At 38.5% G+C, this 19,325-nt stretch overlaps 1 protein-coding gene across 1 annotated transcript in view; it reads left to right on the top strand.

The window, feature by feature from the left end:
* The window catches only part of LOC133660279 (inhibitor of Bruton tyrosine kinase-like), a 43,551-nt gene extending 26,242 nt beyond the window's left edge, over nt 1-17,309 (top strand). The window contains exons 21-28 of the mRNA XM_062063597.1: nt 5,592-5,719; nt 5,895-6,007; nt 6,151-6,400; nt 8,372-8,470; nt 8,585-8,743; nt 11,034-11,234; nt 15,956-16,094; nt 16,477-17,309. Of these exons, the coding sequence (XP_061919581.1) occupies nt 5,592-5,719; nt 5,895-6,007; nt 6,151-6,400; nt 8,372-8,470; nt 8,585-8,743; nt 11,034-11,234; nt 15,956-16,094; nt 16,477-16,602 (1,215 nt within the window). The 3' untranslated portion in view covers nt 16,603-17,309. The remainder of the gene's footprint in view (nt 1-5,591; nt 5,720-5,894; nt 6,008-6,150; nt 6,401-8,371; nt 8,471-8,584; nt 8,744-11,033; nt 11,235-15,955; nt 16,095-16,476) is intronic.
* The last annotated feature ends 2,016 nt before the right edge of the window (nt 17,310-19,325 follow it).

Below are 19,325 nucleotides of genomic sequence, written 5' to 3'. Positions count from 1 at the left end.
ATTGTCCACCCACACCCCGAGGTACTTGAATGAGTCCACGGTCTGTACCTCGACTCCCTCGATCACAATAGGTTGTGACCTTGGACTCGACCTCCCAAAGTCAATGACCAGCTCCTTGGTCTTTGTAGGATTGAGCTGCAAGAGGTTCCTGTGGCACCAGACAACAAAGTCCCTCACCAGCCTCCGAAACTCCTCCTCTCTTCCGTCCCTGATGCACCCGACGATGGCTGTGTCATCCGCGTACTTCTGGATGTGACACAGCTCTGAGTTGTAGCAGAAGTCAGCGGTGTACAGGGTGAACAGAAGAGGGGCCAGCACCGTTCCCTGCGGTGCTCCGGTGCTGCTGATCACAGTGTCAGATGTGATGTCCTTCAGTCTGACGTACTGTGGTGAGGTAGTCTGAAATCCAGGCAACCAGGCAGGGGTCCACTCGCATTCTGTCCAGCTTGTCCTGGAGAAGGCGGGGCTGGATAGTATTAAAGGCACTCGAGAAGTCCAGGAACAGGATCCTCACAGCGCCATTTCCCTTATCCAGGTGTGAGTGGGCTCGGTGCAGCAGGTAAAGGATAGCATCCTCCACACCAACGCCTGCCCGGTACGCAAACTGCAGGCTGTCCTGGGCATGTTGCACCTGTGGTCTGAGGAGGCTGAGAAAGAGCCACTCCATTGTCTTCATTATATGAGAGGTGAGCGCCACTGGTCTGTAGTCGTTCAGCTCACTGGGGCAGTTCTTTTTGGGAACTGGAACAATGCACGACGTCTTCCAGAGGGTGGGCACTCTCCCCAGCTGCAGGCTGAGGTAGAAGATCCGCTGGAGTGGTTCACCCAGTTCTGCAGCACAGGTCTTCAGGAGTTGGGGGCACACCTTGTCTGGGCCTGCTGCTTTCCTAGGCTGTAGCTTCCTCAGTTGACCTCTGACCTGGTCCGCAGAGATGACTAATGTCTGCGTAGAGGTGGTGGAGGGGGGTGCTTCTATGGCTGGGGGGGAGGTGCGTTGAGGGGAAAAGAAGAGGGGGTGGCTGCGATGGGGAGTGAGGGGTGGAGAGGACACGGGCTAGTTGAAACGGTTGAAGAAGTTATTCATCTCATTGGCCCTCTCTATTGTCCCCCCCAACAGCTCTGGTCTTTGTCTTGTGGCCTGTGATGGTTTTCACACCTTCCCAGACCTCCCTCATGTTGTTCTGCTGCAGCTTCTGCTCCAGCTTCTTCCTGTAGCTGTCCTTAGCCTCCCTCACGCGTTGTTTCACCTCCCGCTGTGCTGCTCTCATTGCCTCCCTGTCTCCACTCCTGTACATAAAGTGTTGTAATTATATTGTAAAATGGATGGATGGATGGATGGATGTTTAAAACAAAACTGTTGTAAATTATGCAAATTACTCGATTATGTCATGGTGACCACGCCCATAGCCACGCCCCCACCACCACAGGTATCTTGGCAGTTTATGGGAAACACTGGCAGTGATTAGAAATGCCTCATTTACATGATCATCACAGCCACTTATAAAAACATAGAAAAAATTAACAATAGTGTCACAGTTGCTTACACTTCCATCACATCTCAGAAGGTTGACAACACATCGTGTCCAATATTTTCCACAAAGATAAAATAAGTCATATTTTAGGTTCATTTAATAAATGAACAAGAGTTCCCTCAGCTGCCCAACACTTTATACATAACTTGCTATCTACTGCACCAATTTTATACAGCTGAGAAGATGTAAAATACAGTCTATTCAAAATCTTATATTGAAAGGGCTTATTGGCATTTTTCCAAATATCATTCAATGATATGTCTCTTTCATCTAAAATGTTTTAAGCCGATCATCCATTTCCGAGCTCATTTGCATTTCTAGTACGATGTTCATTTCTTATTCCATAAAATCTTTTAATTTATTTCTTAATTGTATCTTGATTAAAAAGTTAATGGCTATTAAAAGACATACTTTCAGAGGATATGCATTTTTTTACAGCATGTTTTAAAGAGATAAAATTTAAAATATATATTTCTGGGTAGATTATATTGATCAACTAATTAATTGAACTGTTCAAAGGAGTTTACATGAATACTATGATGAGGTTTAGTAATACCTCTGTCTTTCCATGTTGTCCATTTGACCACATTTTTTTTAAAAATAATGATATTAGGATTGTACCAAAGGGTTTGATTTACAGATGTAATTATGTTGATTCCAAGTATTTTCTGACAGTTTTAGAATGCTAAAGGTAGCTTCTATTGGGCTCTGCCTCAATTCATTAGGTATTTTTTTATGTAATCCAGGCTCCCCACATCAATGTCCAAATTCATTTACAGGATTTTTTCTATGTTGATTCAGTCCTTATCTGCAGAAGAATGGAATAAGTGGAGATATAATAATGTAAAACGTTTGGTAATTGTAGTCCTCCCTTATCTTGTGGGCTAGACAATCTTAAGTATGAGCAGCTGGTCTTCTTTCCATACGATATAAAATGTGATGTCATTGTATGTATTTTCTTGAACCAACTTTTATTAATTAGGACAGGCATCATTTTCAACATATAATTAACTGTTGGCAGTATACTCATTTTTACTATGTTCACCCGACCCCAAAGTGATATTTGGAAACGTGACCAGCTTTCCATTTTGGATTATTTGGATCTTATTTTTTAAATGTTTAAGGTTTACCTCTGCTTGTATAAAGGTTTGGTGTAATATGCAGTCCTAGATATATGATTTCTGCCTCTTTTCATTTAATTTTGGAGTTCTGAACTTGCGATTTCTTGGTGTTTAAGTGGTAATATTTCACATTTGTCCCAATTTACTTTATACCCTGATAGACAGCCATATTCAGTGATCACCTAATTGATATAATGAAGAGAGGAGTCAACATGTGACAGGTAGAGAATTATGTCATCACAATACATTGATAGCTTATTATACTGAGAGCCAATTTTTATACCATGAATATTATTTTCACTTCTTATTTTTGCAGCTAAGGGTTCAATAATCAAATTAAATAATGATCCAGATGTTTTTAATGAAAAAGGTTCTGAAATATGATTATTGGTTTTGACTGTTACTATGGGCCTTGTATAAAGCATCTTAATCCATTGTATAAAATTATCTCCAAATCCACATTTACGTAATGTGCAAAACATAAATTACCAATTTATGCGGTCGAATGCCTTCTCTGCATCAACAGTACATACTGCTGTGGAATAAGGGATAATATATAACATTAAACAATTTCCTTGTATTGTCTGAAGATTGTCGACCTTCCTTTAAGCCAGTTTGGTCAGTATGAATTAATTTTCCAATTACACTTGATAATCGTGTGGCTAGGTTTTTTGCCAAGATTTTATTTTCCATATTGGCTCGGGATAAAGTTACTGCAAATCAATTGGTCTTTATCCTTTTTATGTATCAATGAGGTATGGGAAAAATTGAAGGTTGGAGAAAACGATTGTTTATTAAATGAAAATTGGTACATTTGTAATAATAGAAGAGACTAGTCTTCACTGAATATTTGATAACATTCTGTATTGTAGCCATCCGGGCCAGGAGATTAATCTTTTTCAAATTAATTTATAGCTTTTTCGAATTTCCATTAATTGATTTTTTGTTATGCCCTGATAATGATGGAAGTTGTACTGCGTTCAAATATGACTGCATAACTTCTATGCTACAATCTTTCTCAGGCTCATATACGTTTGTATAAAATGTTCTGAACGTTTCATTGATTTGCTAGGGATCAACAGAAATACTACCATCTGAAAGTTTAATATTAGATATATGATTTCTAGTCATCTGCTTCTTTAATCTTAACGCAAGGAGCTTTTCAGCTTGTTCGCCGTATTCATGAAAATGTTGCCCTATTAATTTTATATTCAACCTTCTGCTTTATTATATTATCATATTCCATTCTTTGTTTGCAAAGTTTGATCCATGATTCCAGATTATATTGTTTGGACAATGTGTCCTGCAATTGTTTGATTCCATTCAATAATTCATTTTCTTCAGCATGTAATTTTTTATTCTTAAAGCTTGCAATCCTAATAAGTTCTCCCCTTACACAGCAATTAAGTGCTTCCCATATTGTGGAGATGTCAGAGACAGAATCCTGATTATTTTTGATAAAATCTGAAATAAATTATTTAATTTTTCATTTATTTTCCTCACTTTCTAATAAAGAACTATACATTTTCCATTGTTTGAATTGGAAAGCGACTGGTGGAAAGCTTAAGTCGATTTGAATTGGACTATGATCAGAAATAGTTATTGGGTGGATTTTAACATGCACCTTTTCTACAATTGTCTTAGGAACAAAGAACATATCAATTCTTGAAAAAAATTAAATCCTTCTCACGTGGATTTAAAGTTCTCCAAATATCTATTAGGTTAAGAGTTTGCATTTATTTCAGAAGAGAAAAAACAGATTTCTTGGGTCTAACAATCTTACCAGTTTTATCAATATTTGGATTTGTTGTTAAATTTAGATCACCACCCATAATAATATCAGAATCAACATAATTTGCCAATTGGAGCTCCATGTCACCAAACAAAGGTTTATCGTTACTGGGTGCATATAAGTTTACCAGTGTGGTATTGTTATGAACTATATGGCAATTTGTTATCATATATCTACCCTCTGGCTCTAAAAATATACTATTTATAATATAGTTAATATTTTTTTTAAACATTATAGCAACACCAGTCCAACACCAACTATCTCACCAACCCATCCTATTTTCAAATATTTTAAATGTTCAGTTTTCAAATGGGTTTACTGTAGAAAAGCAATATCAGGAGAAAGATTGTTTAAATGTTTCAGAATTGTTCTTTGTTTCACCTGTTCATTTGCATCTTTTACATTCCAACATTTAATTCTAAAACATTTTCTAGTCATTGCAATATCTTATGTTTGTGTTAACTGGTTTTCTTCCTTGTGTGATAAAAATGATCAAACATAACATTTAGTAAGTGTCTTCTCAATGCATATTTTAAATGGGTTATTTTTCCTTATCAATCCCCCTAACTCTCCCCTCCCATTGCCCTTTACCACAAAATGGAATAATTTAAATAGCAAAACAAGCATGCTTTAAGAGAATAAAATAAATTAGAAAAAATAATAATAAGGAAAACAAAACCAGAAGAGAAGGAGAAAGCTAAAAAGTGAAACAGTAGAAAGAAGAAAAACAAAAAGATTCCAAAATAAAAACATGCAAATATCACCAATCAATCAAGTAGTTGTATAAAAGAAAAGAAAAACAGAACCAGGCCAGTAATACATCACAACAAACAGTTTGGACAGAAATAAAGAAAAATATAAGACTTTTTACTTTATACCAGACTAAAAGTCGTACTTTTTACCTGGAACAACTTTGAGGTTAAACGTTTCCATGACTACCTGTGCATGCATAATGTCATCATCTCGTGCCATTGTTTTGTTGCGGTTGCAATATGTTCTTTTCAATCCGTTTGGATTTTATCAATACAGCTGCTCAACCAGTATGTATTCTTGCTTTTGATTGATCAACTTCCAATGCTTTTAAGGGGCTGTGAATAATTTACAGAAGTTGCACAAAGCATTTATTGTATTTTCTTTTCATTTCAGATCCCGGCAATGCAAAGAAGGCTTGTCACGCCATACCCCAATGCTCCAGATCTCAGTATGTATGAAGATAAGGATTTGGATTTGGCCTTTAGCCCCAAACCGGAAGAAGAATTGGATCAATTGAACAGGTACACAGGTTTAAATATTCATGTCCGTTCATAATTAATACTATATATAGTGTGTTTCAAACTAATCTGTTTGGTACCGTGGGTAGACGACACTGAACTATAAAAAAACAACTAAACAATACATGATAATTATTCTAATGTATGTTGCTGATTATCCAAAACCCTCTCCCATTAGGGATGTACTTTTTAAGAAAGCCAAAACTAAGGCGAAAAAGAAACCAAGGCGACGCTCTGACAGCTCAGGAGGCTACACTCTGTCGGATATTATTCATAGCCCCCCTGCTGCAGGTACAATGTACAAATGCTCACACTTATTTCAAATGTTCTACTCACCCTATATCACATGCATCAGTTACTTTTTAAAGTTGTCGGCCTAATTTAATGTGCAATAAAATGTCACAATTTAACTGACTTGCACTTTCTATTCTCAGTGGTTTCCCCACGCTTGGTGAAGACAGGAAAAGGCACCTCCACAGAGTCACTGCAGGAGTTGCTCACATCAGACTCCGAGGGTAGCTGCATGGGACTTGGCAGCCCCCGAGACATGCAATCGCCAGTATGTCATGACAGAGCTGAGATTAGTGTCGGATTGAAGAGCCCACCCAGTACCTTAACCTCAAGGAATGGCCTCACAACTCCCCCGAGCTCTGGTCCACAAAACATCCCCAAGCTCCTTCATAGGTAAATCGTGTTTGTTTTCCTCAAATGCTCTTCATGAACAAATAATTGCGACATCAAGTCATTAAACCAATTAATAAGAAACTGTAAAGCTGGTCTCCCCTTTTGTCATCCTATTCTTCTGGAAATATTAGGTAATATATTTGCCACTCATCCCAAATACAATTTGTGAGGACAGAGGTCACTGATGCAAACTTGTCATGTTTTTCTGCAACAAAATTCCAACAATACTAGGAGTTATTGTTTTGTGCACTGTGGCACAGCTAAAGTACCGTATGCTGAAACAAAAATGGCCTTCGCTCTGTTTCAAAATAGAGATGACGACCATGAGATCGGACCGGATTGTAATTCACCTTTTTTTTAAACTGATCAACTGCCAAGCTTTACTGCAGTTGTGTCCAGGTGTTTACATGGCTAGAGATTTTACTATAGATTGTACTCATGTACACACATGCAGAAGTTGCATGAATTTTAGTAGGGTCATGTCTTCCAAGAACACCGGCTTGAATTTCAGAGAAAGCTGCAACGAATTTGTCGTTGACTCGTTTATCCACAGTGAAAAGCCGCTTCTAATATACTAATGGTGTGTTCCATTTGTACTGGGAAGTCAAATTTTCCGAGTTCCTAGTCGGATTTCCTACTTTGAAAGTCGTAAAAACCTCCAACTCTGAGTTGGCTTTCAAAGATGGCTGCTCTGGGTCTAAAAAATAATATAAGCCTCTGTAATATCCGTTATTAGCACTTCTGACCAGTTTTTGTCAGATTAAATCAGCCGTATACAATGTATTGTTGGATTTATGCAGTGAATGGTAATGTTACTGTAGTGTAAATTACTTATTTTTGTACTGCATCGCTAGCAATAGCTTTTTTGTTTGCTTTTTTTTCATCCACCGTGTTTGAAGGTTGCAGAATTAGCGCATATTTTTCCATAAATTGTTTCTATTCAGATAAGGTAAGCGCATGAATAGCTTTCGTGGATGTGGCTATCTTTAATTTTTCACCTCCCTTACCTTAGCTTGGCTCTGACGTCAGTCTCACATCTGATTTCCAACTGCCGAGGTTAATGGAAAGCACCATTATCCTCACCACCATGGCGGAAAATAAACTAAGTTTCTTTCAAGTAGCATTGTCACTAGAGGAATAGGGGAAAATGAATGGCTAAGCATGCTACACGCACACACACACACACACGAAATGCTAACTGCTGAATTCAATGTAAAGTAGGGGTGATCGATCCAGATTTCGATACTATCGATACCTTGTATGGTATCAGTGTGTAAACGATACAAAAGTATCTAGATTGATATTTTTCTTTTTGTTCTTATTACAAAATAATTTTTGGGTCGTTTTTGTTATTGTTTACAATCTCACAGAGTAAGTCTCTGGATACAGGAAGGCTTTGAGGGAAAAACCCAACTGATTTAAATCTTTAGTTATTGCGCATTAGCCACTTTATTTTGCTAAAAACATATGTAGCACCACACTTTCAATACATTAAGTGATATACATATAACAGTACTAGCAAATTCTAAATTTGATAACATAATCTTTATAAAAATGTGTTGTGTTTACTTTAGTTGCTTGCTATACAGCATTTTCTGTTTAATGATCTATTGTCAAAGTATGGGATCAGGACTCAAAATCATATCGGGATCAGAGGCCAAAAATGTTGTTTTGGGACATCATTAGTTGAAAATAATATATTGAGGGGGATACTTGGTATGGTACAACCTACCAACAGATATATTAAGGAGGAAGTCTGTTTTTAATCATTTATATAGATACAGATTGCACATGCAGGTTTTGCAGTTGATTTTAAAAGTAGGTTGGTGAGTTGACCCATGAAACTCTTGACTAAGAACCCTCAATTTTCTCCCACTTTATTTTGAGGAGGTGGTTTGAAGAAAATGTCCTGCCATAGTTAATACATTTAGTTCCAGTCCTGTGAAGTAACTGTGTATTTTCAATTTGTAGACCTGCCAATCCACCCCCTGTCTTGGATCTTAGAGCTATCATGGACATGGAAGCCAATTCTGTACAGACCACCAAAGCAGTTCCCAAAAGCCCTGCCAAGTAAAAATACGCTATGAGTCTTATTAATGAGGATGTTTACAATAACTATTTACACCACACAACATCTTATTTGGTGTGCTCACCTTCTGCATGTATTTTTCTGCTTGCCTTCAGCATCAGCACCCTCAGCAAACATTCTTCTCCTATGACTAAGCTGTCCCAGAAGCAAAGGAAGATGTTAGCATTGGCAAGTAAGGAGACCAGTGTGGAGTCGACAGCATCCAAACCCACTCCTATAGTCACGCCATCCAAAAGCAGTAGTAGGAAGGCCTGGTAAGTGTATAATGTTCTGTCCATGAGTAGGCCTGGACCGAGAACACATTTTGCTAGACAATACATTGGCCTGCAAGTTATTGTCGATAAACGATATTATTGCCATTATTTTTTTGAGACCAAATTAACCATTGATGTAATTATAATACATAATCATATATTTTAACATTGTAATTTAAATGTAAACTTTGAAATACCAAAATAAATGCAACAAACAAATAAGAAAAAATAAATACATTTCTGCAAGCAAAATTTTGCACTTAAATACAAATCACCAACCAAAAGCAATAAAATAAGTTCTGTCTCTGTTCTACCAATCAGTTACACTTTATTTCTAAGGGGTTTGTTATACGTAAACGAAATGCAAGACATAGTGCTTTACAGACTTAAAAACAATACCCTGATTAACCAACATCACACACACACACACACACAAACACACACACACAAGCGCACACGCACTCACACGAACAAATGAATGCATGGCTGAGTACAGAGGGGCTAGGTGAGTAAACACTATCCCAGGAATCATATGCACCAGGAGGTCACAAAACCACAGCCACCGGGACGCTGACACAAAGCGCCTCCACAGCACGACCGATAACTCCTGTTACAAAGAGCTCCCTCTGAGGAACGCTGGAAAGTAAAAATAATAATATATTGAAAATAGTAAGAACCATGAGTTAGAATAAAATATGAAATACAAGTTAGACACATGAAGATTAAAAAATACAGTAAATATATGATAAATAGAACTAAATCAAACATTGCGTAACTAATAGGTTATAAAGTAAAGTACGAATGACTTACATTTTTTAAAATAAATATTAGGTAGAAGCCAAATAAAAAATGTGGCTCTTCAGCCTGCTTTTAAAAACATGAACATTCTTTGCAGCCCTGAGGTCCTCTGGCAAACTGTTCCATAGACAGGGGCCATAATAGTGGGAAGATGCCATCCTGTGACTTTGTGTCCTCACTTTTGGAATAATTAGAAATCTCACGGTCCTCGAAGGTTCGTAGGGTAAAACCAAATCTGAAATCTGGCAAAATACCATAAAAACATTTATAAACCATGAAAATAACCTTAAAATTTGATCCTGGTACACACGGGGAATCAATGAGGGACGAGCGATCCGATTGATCGTCCGGTTGATGGACCTACCGAATATCAGCCCAGGACTATCCATGGGTGGGTTGTTATTGTGCACGGTTATTGATTATGGTATAAGCCCGTTTTATTACAAAAAAAGCAAATGTTTTGTATAGTGGTTCTTAGGGATGGATGATATATCGATATACTCGATATATCGCGGGTTTGTCTCTCTGCGAAATAGAAAATGACTATCGGGATAGTCAAGGATATCTTCTCACACAGTTGCTTTTAGCTGCGGGCATTACCACTGCATGCGTTTCCCACTCTTTCTTGTCTGTCCTTCTCACAGAGACATAAACAAGCGCACCTTCTTACATACGTCACGTGTGCCAACGTCACACGCCCTCCCCGAGCAGAGAGGTAGCTACTTGGGTAACATTAGCTGTGATGCGTTGCGAGTGGTAATACGAGAGAAAGAAGGTGCCAATCTGGTAACAAATGAAGGGAGAATTAATTCCCAAGAAAAACAGCACAGGGTCCATCGTCTGGCGGTGGTTTGGCTTCAAGCGGGAATATGTTGAACAATTATGCGGCAAAAGCGTTGCTACAAAAAGTAGCAGCACTGCTATTTGATTTCCTATTATGGAGCTCATTTTTATTAGACACTTATTGAAATATCTTGTGTGACATACAAAAGTGCACTTTATTTGTTTTAAACTATTGTAGTGGCGTTCTGTACAAAATGTGCACTTTAATTTGGTGTTGTTTTGATATGTCATCTTAGTGACATCATGCACAAAAGTGCACTCATAGCTTGTTTTAAAATGTCTCTGACAAGCTTGCACTTTCTGTTTTGAAATGACATGAATGTTTGTGCCACTGCTTAATAAATACAGTTTTGCTAAATTGACTTAGTTGTGATTTCCCTCTCTGCATGAAAGTTTAAAATGAGCATATATTAATGCAGTATGAACAAGAATGTTTTTAATGTAGACACATAGAATCATACTGGTGTGATTATATACATCAAGTGTTCATTCAAGGCTAAGGCAAAATATTGCGATATATATCGTGTATCGTGACATGGCCCAAAAATATCAAGATATTAATAAAAGGTCATATCGCCCAGCCCTAGTAGTTCTACATGTGTCCATTTAGTACATTATTTAAGCTAAGTCTGAACTTTTACCTCATCAGGGCAACAGCAATCCAGTCCCCATCGTCCTCATGCTCATTTCGAACACTACTGGAAGAGGAGGAGAGCCAACTCATCAGAGCGGGGCAGCCTGGAAATCAAAAGGTTCTAGGTGCTCAAGGGTCCGCAGTCTGTGTTGTACCTGTCAGTAGGAAGGTGACGTTTAGATGCGATGAGCGCAGCGAACTGGAAAAACCTTCAGGGTGAGTTAAATGCATGTATCTTTTCTTACTACCACTGGGGGGCACTGTTGTAGTGTAATCATTACACAGTAGTACACGTGGTACAGTACAGGGCACAAAATACAGGTGCCTCATACAATTCAGTGCATCTGAATATTCATTTAAAAAATAAGTAACATTAGTCATGGTCATTTTACATCATTTTTAACTTAAAACATTAATAATTAATTTTTTTATTAATTTACCTGACAAATCACTTTGGCCATTAGTAATGCCGAAAAACAGACAATTTGACCTAATTTTTAATGGTGAAGACAATACAAAATGACACTTTTTAATTGAATACATTCAAAGGGATGAGCAGCCCTGATCCCAGAAAACAAGACAAAACATAAATTACAATGAAAAATGGAAACCCTGCCCTGTTTGTGTGTCTCATTAATGCTAAGTATGTGAGGCTCAGCTGTTTCTCTTGGAGTGACTGCAGTTGAGTGGCTGCCGTGGACACAGTGAACCCAGTAAAGTGAAAGATTAAGTTTTAATCTACAACCAACACACCATGTTCCTGTAATTGCAACAAAAGCTGTAAGAATAAAATAAAAAAAAGAATTGGCCTACCGTGAGAAAGGTGTTTTATAATAACAAGTGTAAATACACAGCACACCCATATTGTTATAGGCAAGTTAGCATGTGGAATGTTTTGACTAAAAGGAACGTTTGTTGGTTGCTCTGCTTTTGCTACAGTTCTTAAAATAGAACAAACAGGCTGCCATCTTTTATACTATTTATAAAAGACTACATTGTGAATATGTTGTCTTTGCATAGTTAGTTGAAGCTGTATTCATCCACCACGCAGTGAGACACACACTAACCCAGACCTGGGCATTGTGCGGCCCGCGGGCCGCATCCGGCCCTTTGTACGTCCCTGTCCGGCCCGCGTGAGGCCAATTATAAATTACAAAATACATTTTAAAAAGCATCTATTTCGAGTGTGCAATACAACGGTGCTGCTTTTGTTTTGAAAAGCGTTATTTGTATTACTTCCGTGTGGACGTATGCTCGTGCGCGCAACGGCAATCTCAAATTACAAAATAAATTTAAAAAAACATCTTTGTCGTGCGTGCAATACAACTGTGCTGCTTTTATTTTGAAAAGTGTTATATGTGCGTATGTCCTGTGAGGGAAGGCGCACAGCGACAAGTGATGCCCGCTAAAAAGAGAAAAGTTGATGACGAATGGCGTGTTTTCAACAAGACAAGTAAAGGTAAAGCTGTGTGCTTATTTGTGGTACACACGTTGCTGTGTTTAAAGAATATAGTGTAACGACCTGCTGAAGTAGATGTTGTCTTCTTGAGTTGCGTAAATGAGTGAGGAGACGTGCGTGTGGAAGGAACGAGATATGTTGAGCTGTGTTAGTATAGCTTGCTCAATAAAAGTTTAAAAAGAGCGTCAGACTTGATGTGCACTTCTTCTGGACGCTACAATTGGTGGCAGAAGTAAAACTTTGCGCATACTGCACTGTTTGTGTGCTACGTCATCGGGAGGTACGTGCCACGTGAGGAGCTCGCCGCAAAGAGAGAGAGAGAGAGAGCGTTTACAGGTGCAGCCACGCTGCTTGCCACGGGGGGAATTCCGCCCTCAATGAAGACTCCCAGGTTTGATGGCAAGGCGAACTGGGAGGCATTTCATCCCACTTGTGACATCAATTGTAGCGTCCAGAAGAAGTGCACACCAAGTCTGATGCACTTTTTAAACTTTTATTGAGCAAGCTATACTAACACAGCTCAACTTATCTCGTTCTTTCCAAAAGGAAAACCAATCCTCACTCCTCATTTCCGCAACAGCAACGCTTCCTCCTTCTGCGCCAATCACCTTACAGGCGTGCTACGTTCACGTTTTCTTATCTGGTTAAATAAAGGTTTTACAACAAAGAGGATGCAGGATAAAGTGACAGAAATTGAAATTTTTGTATTGTAATATACATCAGGAAGTGTTGTGTAAGAAAGTGTTAAAAATAAAACCATCAAAAGCCATCTGCTTTTGTATAAAGATAAGTTAGGTTAAATGAAAATATTATTATTATTATCTATCTTACGGTATATCAAAAATAATTTGAGCAAAATTTAATTGAAATATTGTCAGTGTGGCCCTCCAGCAGTGCTCGGGTTGCTCATGCGGCCCCCGGTAAAAATTAATTGCCCACCCCTGCACTAACCAGTGCAAAACCACACCCATCCATCCATCCATTTTCGCTTGTTTTATGATTAATTAATAGAATGACTAACAGCAGCATTTACATTTTTTATGTGTTTGAAAGCAGCAAGTTATAGAGACGTAACTTACGTGGATCTGCTGAGCATTCAAACTTTATTAATACAGCACATTACCAGATGCATCTTCTTAGAGTATAAAATCCCATATTAAACTTCAAGAAAGCAAATTAAAAGCTGTAATATACTGTCATGATATCCCAATGATAACTTAGTTCAAAATTAACTTCCTCAACTATACTACAATAATCCCTTGTTTATGGCTGTTAATTGATTCCGGGCATGACTGCGATAAATGAATTTTTGCGAAGTAGGAATCATTAATTACTAATCGAATATTTTCAAAGCTAGTGTATGAAAAATATTTTAACTACTTTCAAATACATTTTTCAAAATTATGAGAGCCCTAAAGACATGAAACAACACTCTTTAGTCACCTTTACACTCTTTTATATAATATGGTAATGCTGCCTGAGGCTGAGCCAATCAGTGGCATGATACTGAACAGCACGCTGTGATTGGTATGGTCTCATCTAATGGACAACACGACTGTAGTATTGATATTTTTTGTTCATTTAACTACTTTTATGCATTAAAATGCTTTATGCTTAAAAAAATTTGATGGGACGAGGAACTACTGTATATAATTTATTGCTGTGTTTTTACAAACATTTTTTTTTTTTTTTTACAAAGCACAAGTTCTGCTGCAAAAGACTCCACAAACAAAGCTGACATGCTGTTTTGAATGTACTGTTTCCATCCATCCATCCATACATACATTTTCTACCGCTTGTCCCTGTTTCACCATAACTAATATACTGTAAAAAAATAACTTGTTATTTGCATTTCATTCTCGTAGTGTCTTAAAATATGTTCCAAAAATTTTAGTACACTTTGTTTAGTGTGACAGTCTAACTGACTGAAGCAAGGGTTTCCTAATATAGACTGTGGTGTAAGTAGGGTGACCTGTTCAAAATGACCTGGTCAGTTCAATTGACCTGACCTTAAACACAGAGTTGTCTTGACTTTTTAAAACCTCACACATCTAGACAGGCACGCATGCACACATAGAATCTTTAGTTGGTTACCATACTTATCTGTGAAACCCAGTGAAAATGTTTGTTTTTTTTGTATGCGTAATTACTGCAAATCTGGAAAGTTCATCTTCCTGCATCTCTGCTATCATACTTGTGCTGTATATTTACCTTGTCGATTTTTCAAGGAGTTCACTGGATAAACTAAATAGCTGTGTGCGTTTCCGTAGTGACGCTGGTGATGCTAAACGGAATTGATAAGGGCAGCTTTCATGTCACACTGTCATACAGAAGAGGAAGTGTGTATAGGGTTTCTCCTGGTATTCAGTTAAAATGATTTCAAACCTCTGCAATACTGCTCCCTTCCTAAAGTCAGAATTAATCGACAAGTCCGTCTGATCCCCAAATGTGAGATTTTTCCCTCCTTTCTGAAGAAAGAATGAATGGATTCCAAATAAATCTTGTACTTCACCATATGTATCATGGGGAATAATGAAAACATGTCTTTCCACATCTAATAGCAGCTATGAAGAAAAAAATTACTTAATGGTCACACAAACTTGACAGCATCTCATTCAGTTCTCACTAGAAGTTCATTATTCATCATTATGTATACAAAGAGTCAAAGGGTGACTAGTACATCTGTGGATTGAGCATGTGAAAAACCTAATGTGGTGGGTGGCTGTGTTATTGTATGCTGCTAATAATTTTAACCAGTAGCAAAAATATTTCATTTAATTTTTAATAAAGCAGACAACTAAACCCCAAAAATAGACATGTTCGTGAAACAAAATTCGTATTGCAGCGTCTTTGTGACAGTGCCGCATTTGTTGGCTGCTGGCGTGATCTTGGAGGCAGAGAATGTAGGCAAAGTGCAAGCAGGAGCTCCCTTTATTTGGTACCATGCGAAAGAAAAGTAACACAGGTCTTTTAGGTACTCAGAAAACAACAGTACACTTTGGCATACAGAAGATGATGAACCAGCACGGAAGGAACACAGTTGAACTAAATACAACCAATGTACAATGAGGAACAGGTGTGCGGACAGGACAAGCAACACAGGCTAAAGGTGCTGCAAAACAGAGAAACCAAACAGGAAATACTACCAAATCAAGAGCACCACGACAGGATTTGATACCAAAACCAAACGCAGGAAAATAAAAACAAAGTCCAAACAGTCATGTGGTATTGCAGTCTCAGCTCTAATGTGAAAGGATTAAATTCAACACTGTTTAATTAAGCATGGTCTAAATCATGGTCCGCACAGTACAGGAGACATTGGTAGCACAGTGACATGCAAGGCGTAATTAAGCCAGGTGGACAGGCGGCCAATCCCACAGAAGCTTGTCAGTAGTATTTCACTCCTACCAAGACCCTGCATCCTCTTGCTGGCTATCGCTGTCTCTTGCTCGCCGCCTCACCCTTGTCTTCCCTTTAGGCCATGGGTGATGGCCGCAGCAGCAGCGGGAAGCCCGCCCCTCCCCTCTCTGGTGACCTTTGCTTCCATTGTGGAGGAGGAGCGGCAGCAGGAAGCCGCACTAATCCGCAGCCGAGAGAAACCGCTGGCACTCATCCAGGTAACACAGCTTGTCTATGTGTCGTAGTGCTCTGACTGACACACACACACACACACACACACACACACACGCACACACACACTTGCCAAACAACATGCATATTCTCCTTTTCTTTCTCTGACTATCACATTTCATTCTGAACAGTGTTAGAAATGAGAATGAGTTTCTTAACTTCTTCCATTTCCAACTTTCTTTCAACACCTTCCTGAAGTGCCTTTCCCAATTAATTTATATTTGTCATGATCAAACATGTATTATCATCATGCTATGAGTGTCGTCACTTTTTCTTACCCTCCCTCAGCGGGTGTATGGTTTTACTCTCCACATAGCACCCTCAAATATGTCTCCTATTTCCTGACGTTCCTTTCTTCTCTCTTCATAGATTGAAGAGCGGGCTATCCAAGAGCTTTTGTTCCATTACGAGGCACGCAACAACCCCGACGAACTGATTTCAGTGGAGAGGGCCTCCTCTGGTCCCATGGCAGCCCCGATGTGGAACAAACACTGATTACTAGCTACTTTATACCAGTGATGTGAGAGGATTATTGGCAGGTTGCGCTGACCTCATGCTCTCACACTTTAGAAATATATGCTTCTTTTCTGCACAGTGTTACATCAAATTTTCTTCCATTGCTGCTGATTGTAATGTTAATGTATGTTACTAAGTTAATATAGCCCATTAATGCTAAATGCGGATCAGCAGAGGTGCTTCTGTTTGTGAACTTTTTTTGTTAGTTCAATTCCATGACTTAACAGCTTCATAATTGTTATTGCAATGGAAAGTTGCCAAAGAAAATGGATGGAGATGATGGAGCTAAAAATAAAAGTTCTCCATAATCCTGAGAAAGTGCCAACTTGTGGCAGTTTCCACATTGGTTTTTGTAGTTGATTCAGCTACATAGTTGAGTTGCAGTGATTGTATGATCTCAATGACATCTAAAGTGGTGGTGTGTTCATAATTTGGTGTTAGTGATTCATAAATACTTAGCAGTGTTAAATGTGTGAAGCTGGCTTTACCCCTCATATTTGAAAGATTTAGCACCTTTTAGTTTTATTTCTTGTTTATTTTAGGATTTTCTGGAGCCATTCCAGGTAATGCAGGTACTTTCGTTGAACCATGTATGACATTAAGTTAGTATAATAGTGTTGTCTGTCTATAAAAGAGGCTATTGTATGAAAAAGGGCATGCAATAAAGTATTGCAAGTGTGCAATGACCCAGTATTTCTGCTTGTGTGACGAGAGCGCAGTGACATCTTTATCATCCTTTAATCATTCCTTTTCCATTTTGTTGCAGAATCTTTGGCTGCCTCTTGACAAGTTTGCTGCCCCGCATGTACAACAGATCATTAGCACAACTCAGCCTCTAATTGACTCCGATGACCCTATCGAACGCAAAGTGTGGAAATTTAACGGGTTTATTGGACGTAATTACAGGTAGAGTATCACATCGGAAGTCGGAAAGAGACAGCTCGTGAGGGACATACTAATCACTCATTAGGGTCTATTTAGCTGGAGCCCCTGTTCATCTCACTACCATAGCATTACAAGTTATGCAGGCAATGTGATCCAAACAGACTTTGATTTTATTCCATAGGTGGCCAACTTAAAGAAAAAGAAAGGATAACAAGACTTCTTATCTCTTGAAAATCTTAACACAGGGGTGTCCAAAGTAAGGCTCATTTTCGGTTTGCAGCTCGTTATTTCTTTTTACTGGCACTCGAAGTACTCTGAACATTCATCGTAATAATACATTTTTAAATATTGCAGACTTTTAACACAAATGCTAAGATGTCAAGGTTTTTTTTCAAATTGCTTAGCAAATATTTACTGGTTTTAGTATCTTTAATGGACAAAATGTGTCAAAGTGCATCCCTCAACTTTTTCGCATGCCCCCTTCAGTGGAAGAAGTTTGGACGCATCTGTCTTAATAGATATACATTACGTTAAAAAAAGCTGTGGTTCTCACACTCCACCTTGGAATGATTTATTTATAGACTGGAGTAGAGAAGGTGTCCAGCCTTCAAAGGTAACTAACCTTTTATAGTGTTAGGGTGTGCACATTTATATTTATATCAGAGAGTTTAACGGAGGACACGGCACACAATCTGTCCTTTGGGAGATGGGGGAGGACAGACCCTTGGCCATCTTTCCTGCCAGCCAGATGGGAAAGTTGTATAGCAATCCTCCAAACTGTGGGGATAACGTCTTTATTATTTATGGGGCAGAGGGGGATGTTCCAGACAAGCTGAAATAACTTCCTACCTGCGCTGCATTTAATAGTGCCAAGGCCAGGTTGAACTCAAACTCACTATTCTTCATCCAGCCTGGCTCTTTTGGATTCCTCAAATTCAAATATCGTTCTTGCTAAAGCCATACAATCGAGGACACAATGGAAGTGAGTGAATGGAAAAGGGAGTCTAACTCAAATAATAAAAGCTGTTGCCAGGATTCTGCAGAAGCTACAGGGCTAAACAGGGCCACTTGCAGATTGCGTGGGCCAAGGAAGAACCCATTACATCTGGGAGATTACAATAAAATTCATGGTTTAAGAGATTTAAATGAAAGCTTTAAAGTCTAAGAGACATTTTTCCAAAAATCAATCAATCTACCAAAACCGGCCATGTGTGTCTGATAAAGCTTGAATGCTTTTGTAGTTGTTTGATTACAAAATATCTTGGCGATAATCATACATACATAATTTGTGTAGTGCCATTTTTATTTGAACTTTTCTGTTGGTAATTGCGATAAGTGTTCTTCACCTCAAGTTAAAGTACACTTATTTAGCTTTGCTCATTGTAATTTTTGAGAGAAAGCAAGTTAGAAGGGAACGTTTCCAAACTGAGCCGTTCCCTTTTATCATTGTTTGCCGTATATCACTTTTGATATACGATTTGAATAATGCTTATGTATTTAAATGAACTCCAGGATGACATTATTGCCACTTTTTTAGAATGTAACGATAGGAAAATTTCATATGGTTATTGTGACCAAAATTATCACAATTGTTATCACAGTATTGTTCATTGTGCTGTAAAAGTATTTACACAACACTTACTGTAAATCTAGTCTACCCTGGGGGTTACCCACATATGCGGTCCTCTCCAAGGTTTCTCATAGTCATTCACATCGAAGTCCCACTGGGGTGAGTTTTTCCTTGCCCGTATGTGGGCTCTGTACCGAGGATGTCGTTGTGGCTTGTGCAGCCCTTTGAGACACTTGCGATTTAGGGC

Source organism: Entelurus aequoreus, linkage group LG11 (assembly GCF_033978785.1).
Source record: "Entelurus aequoreus isolate RoL-2023_Sb linkage group LG11, RoL_Eaeq_v1.1, whole genome shotgun sequence".
NCBI lineage: Eukaryota > Metazoa > Chordata > Actinopteri > Syngnathiformes > Syngnathidae > Entelurus > Entelurus aequoreus.
Note: the sequence above shows the minus strand (reverse complement) of the source record. Positions and strands in the feature narration are given on the sequence as shown.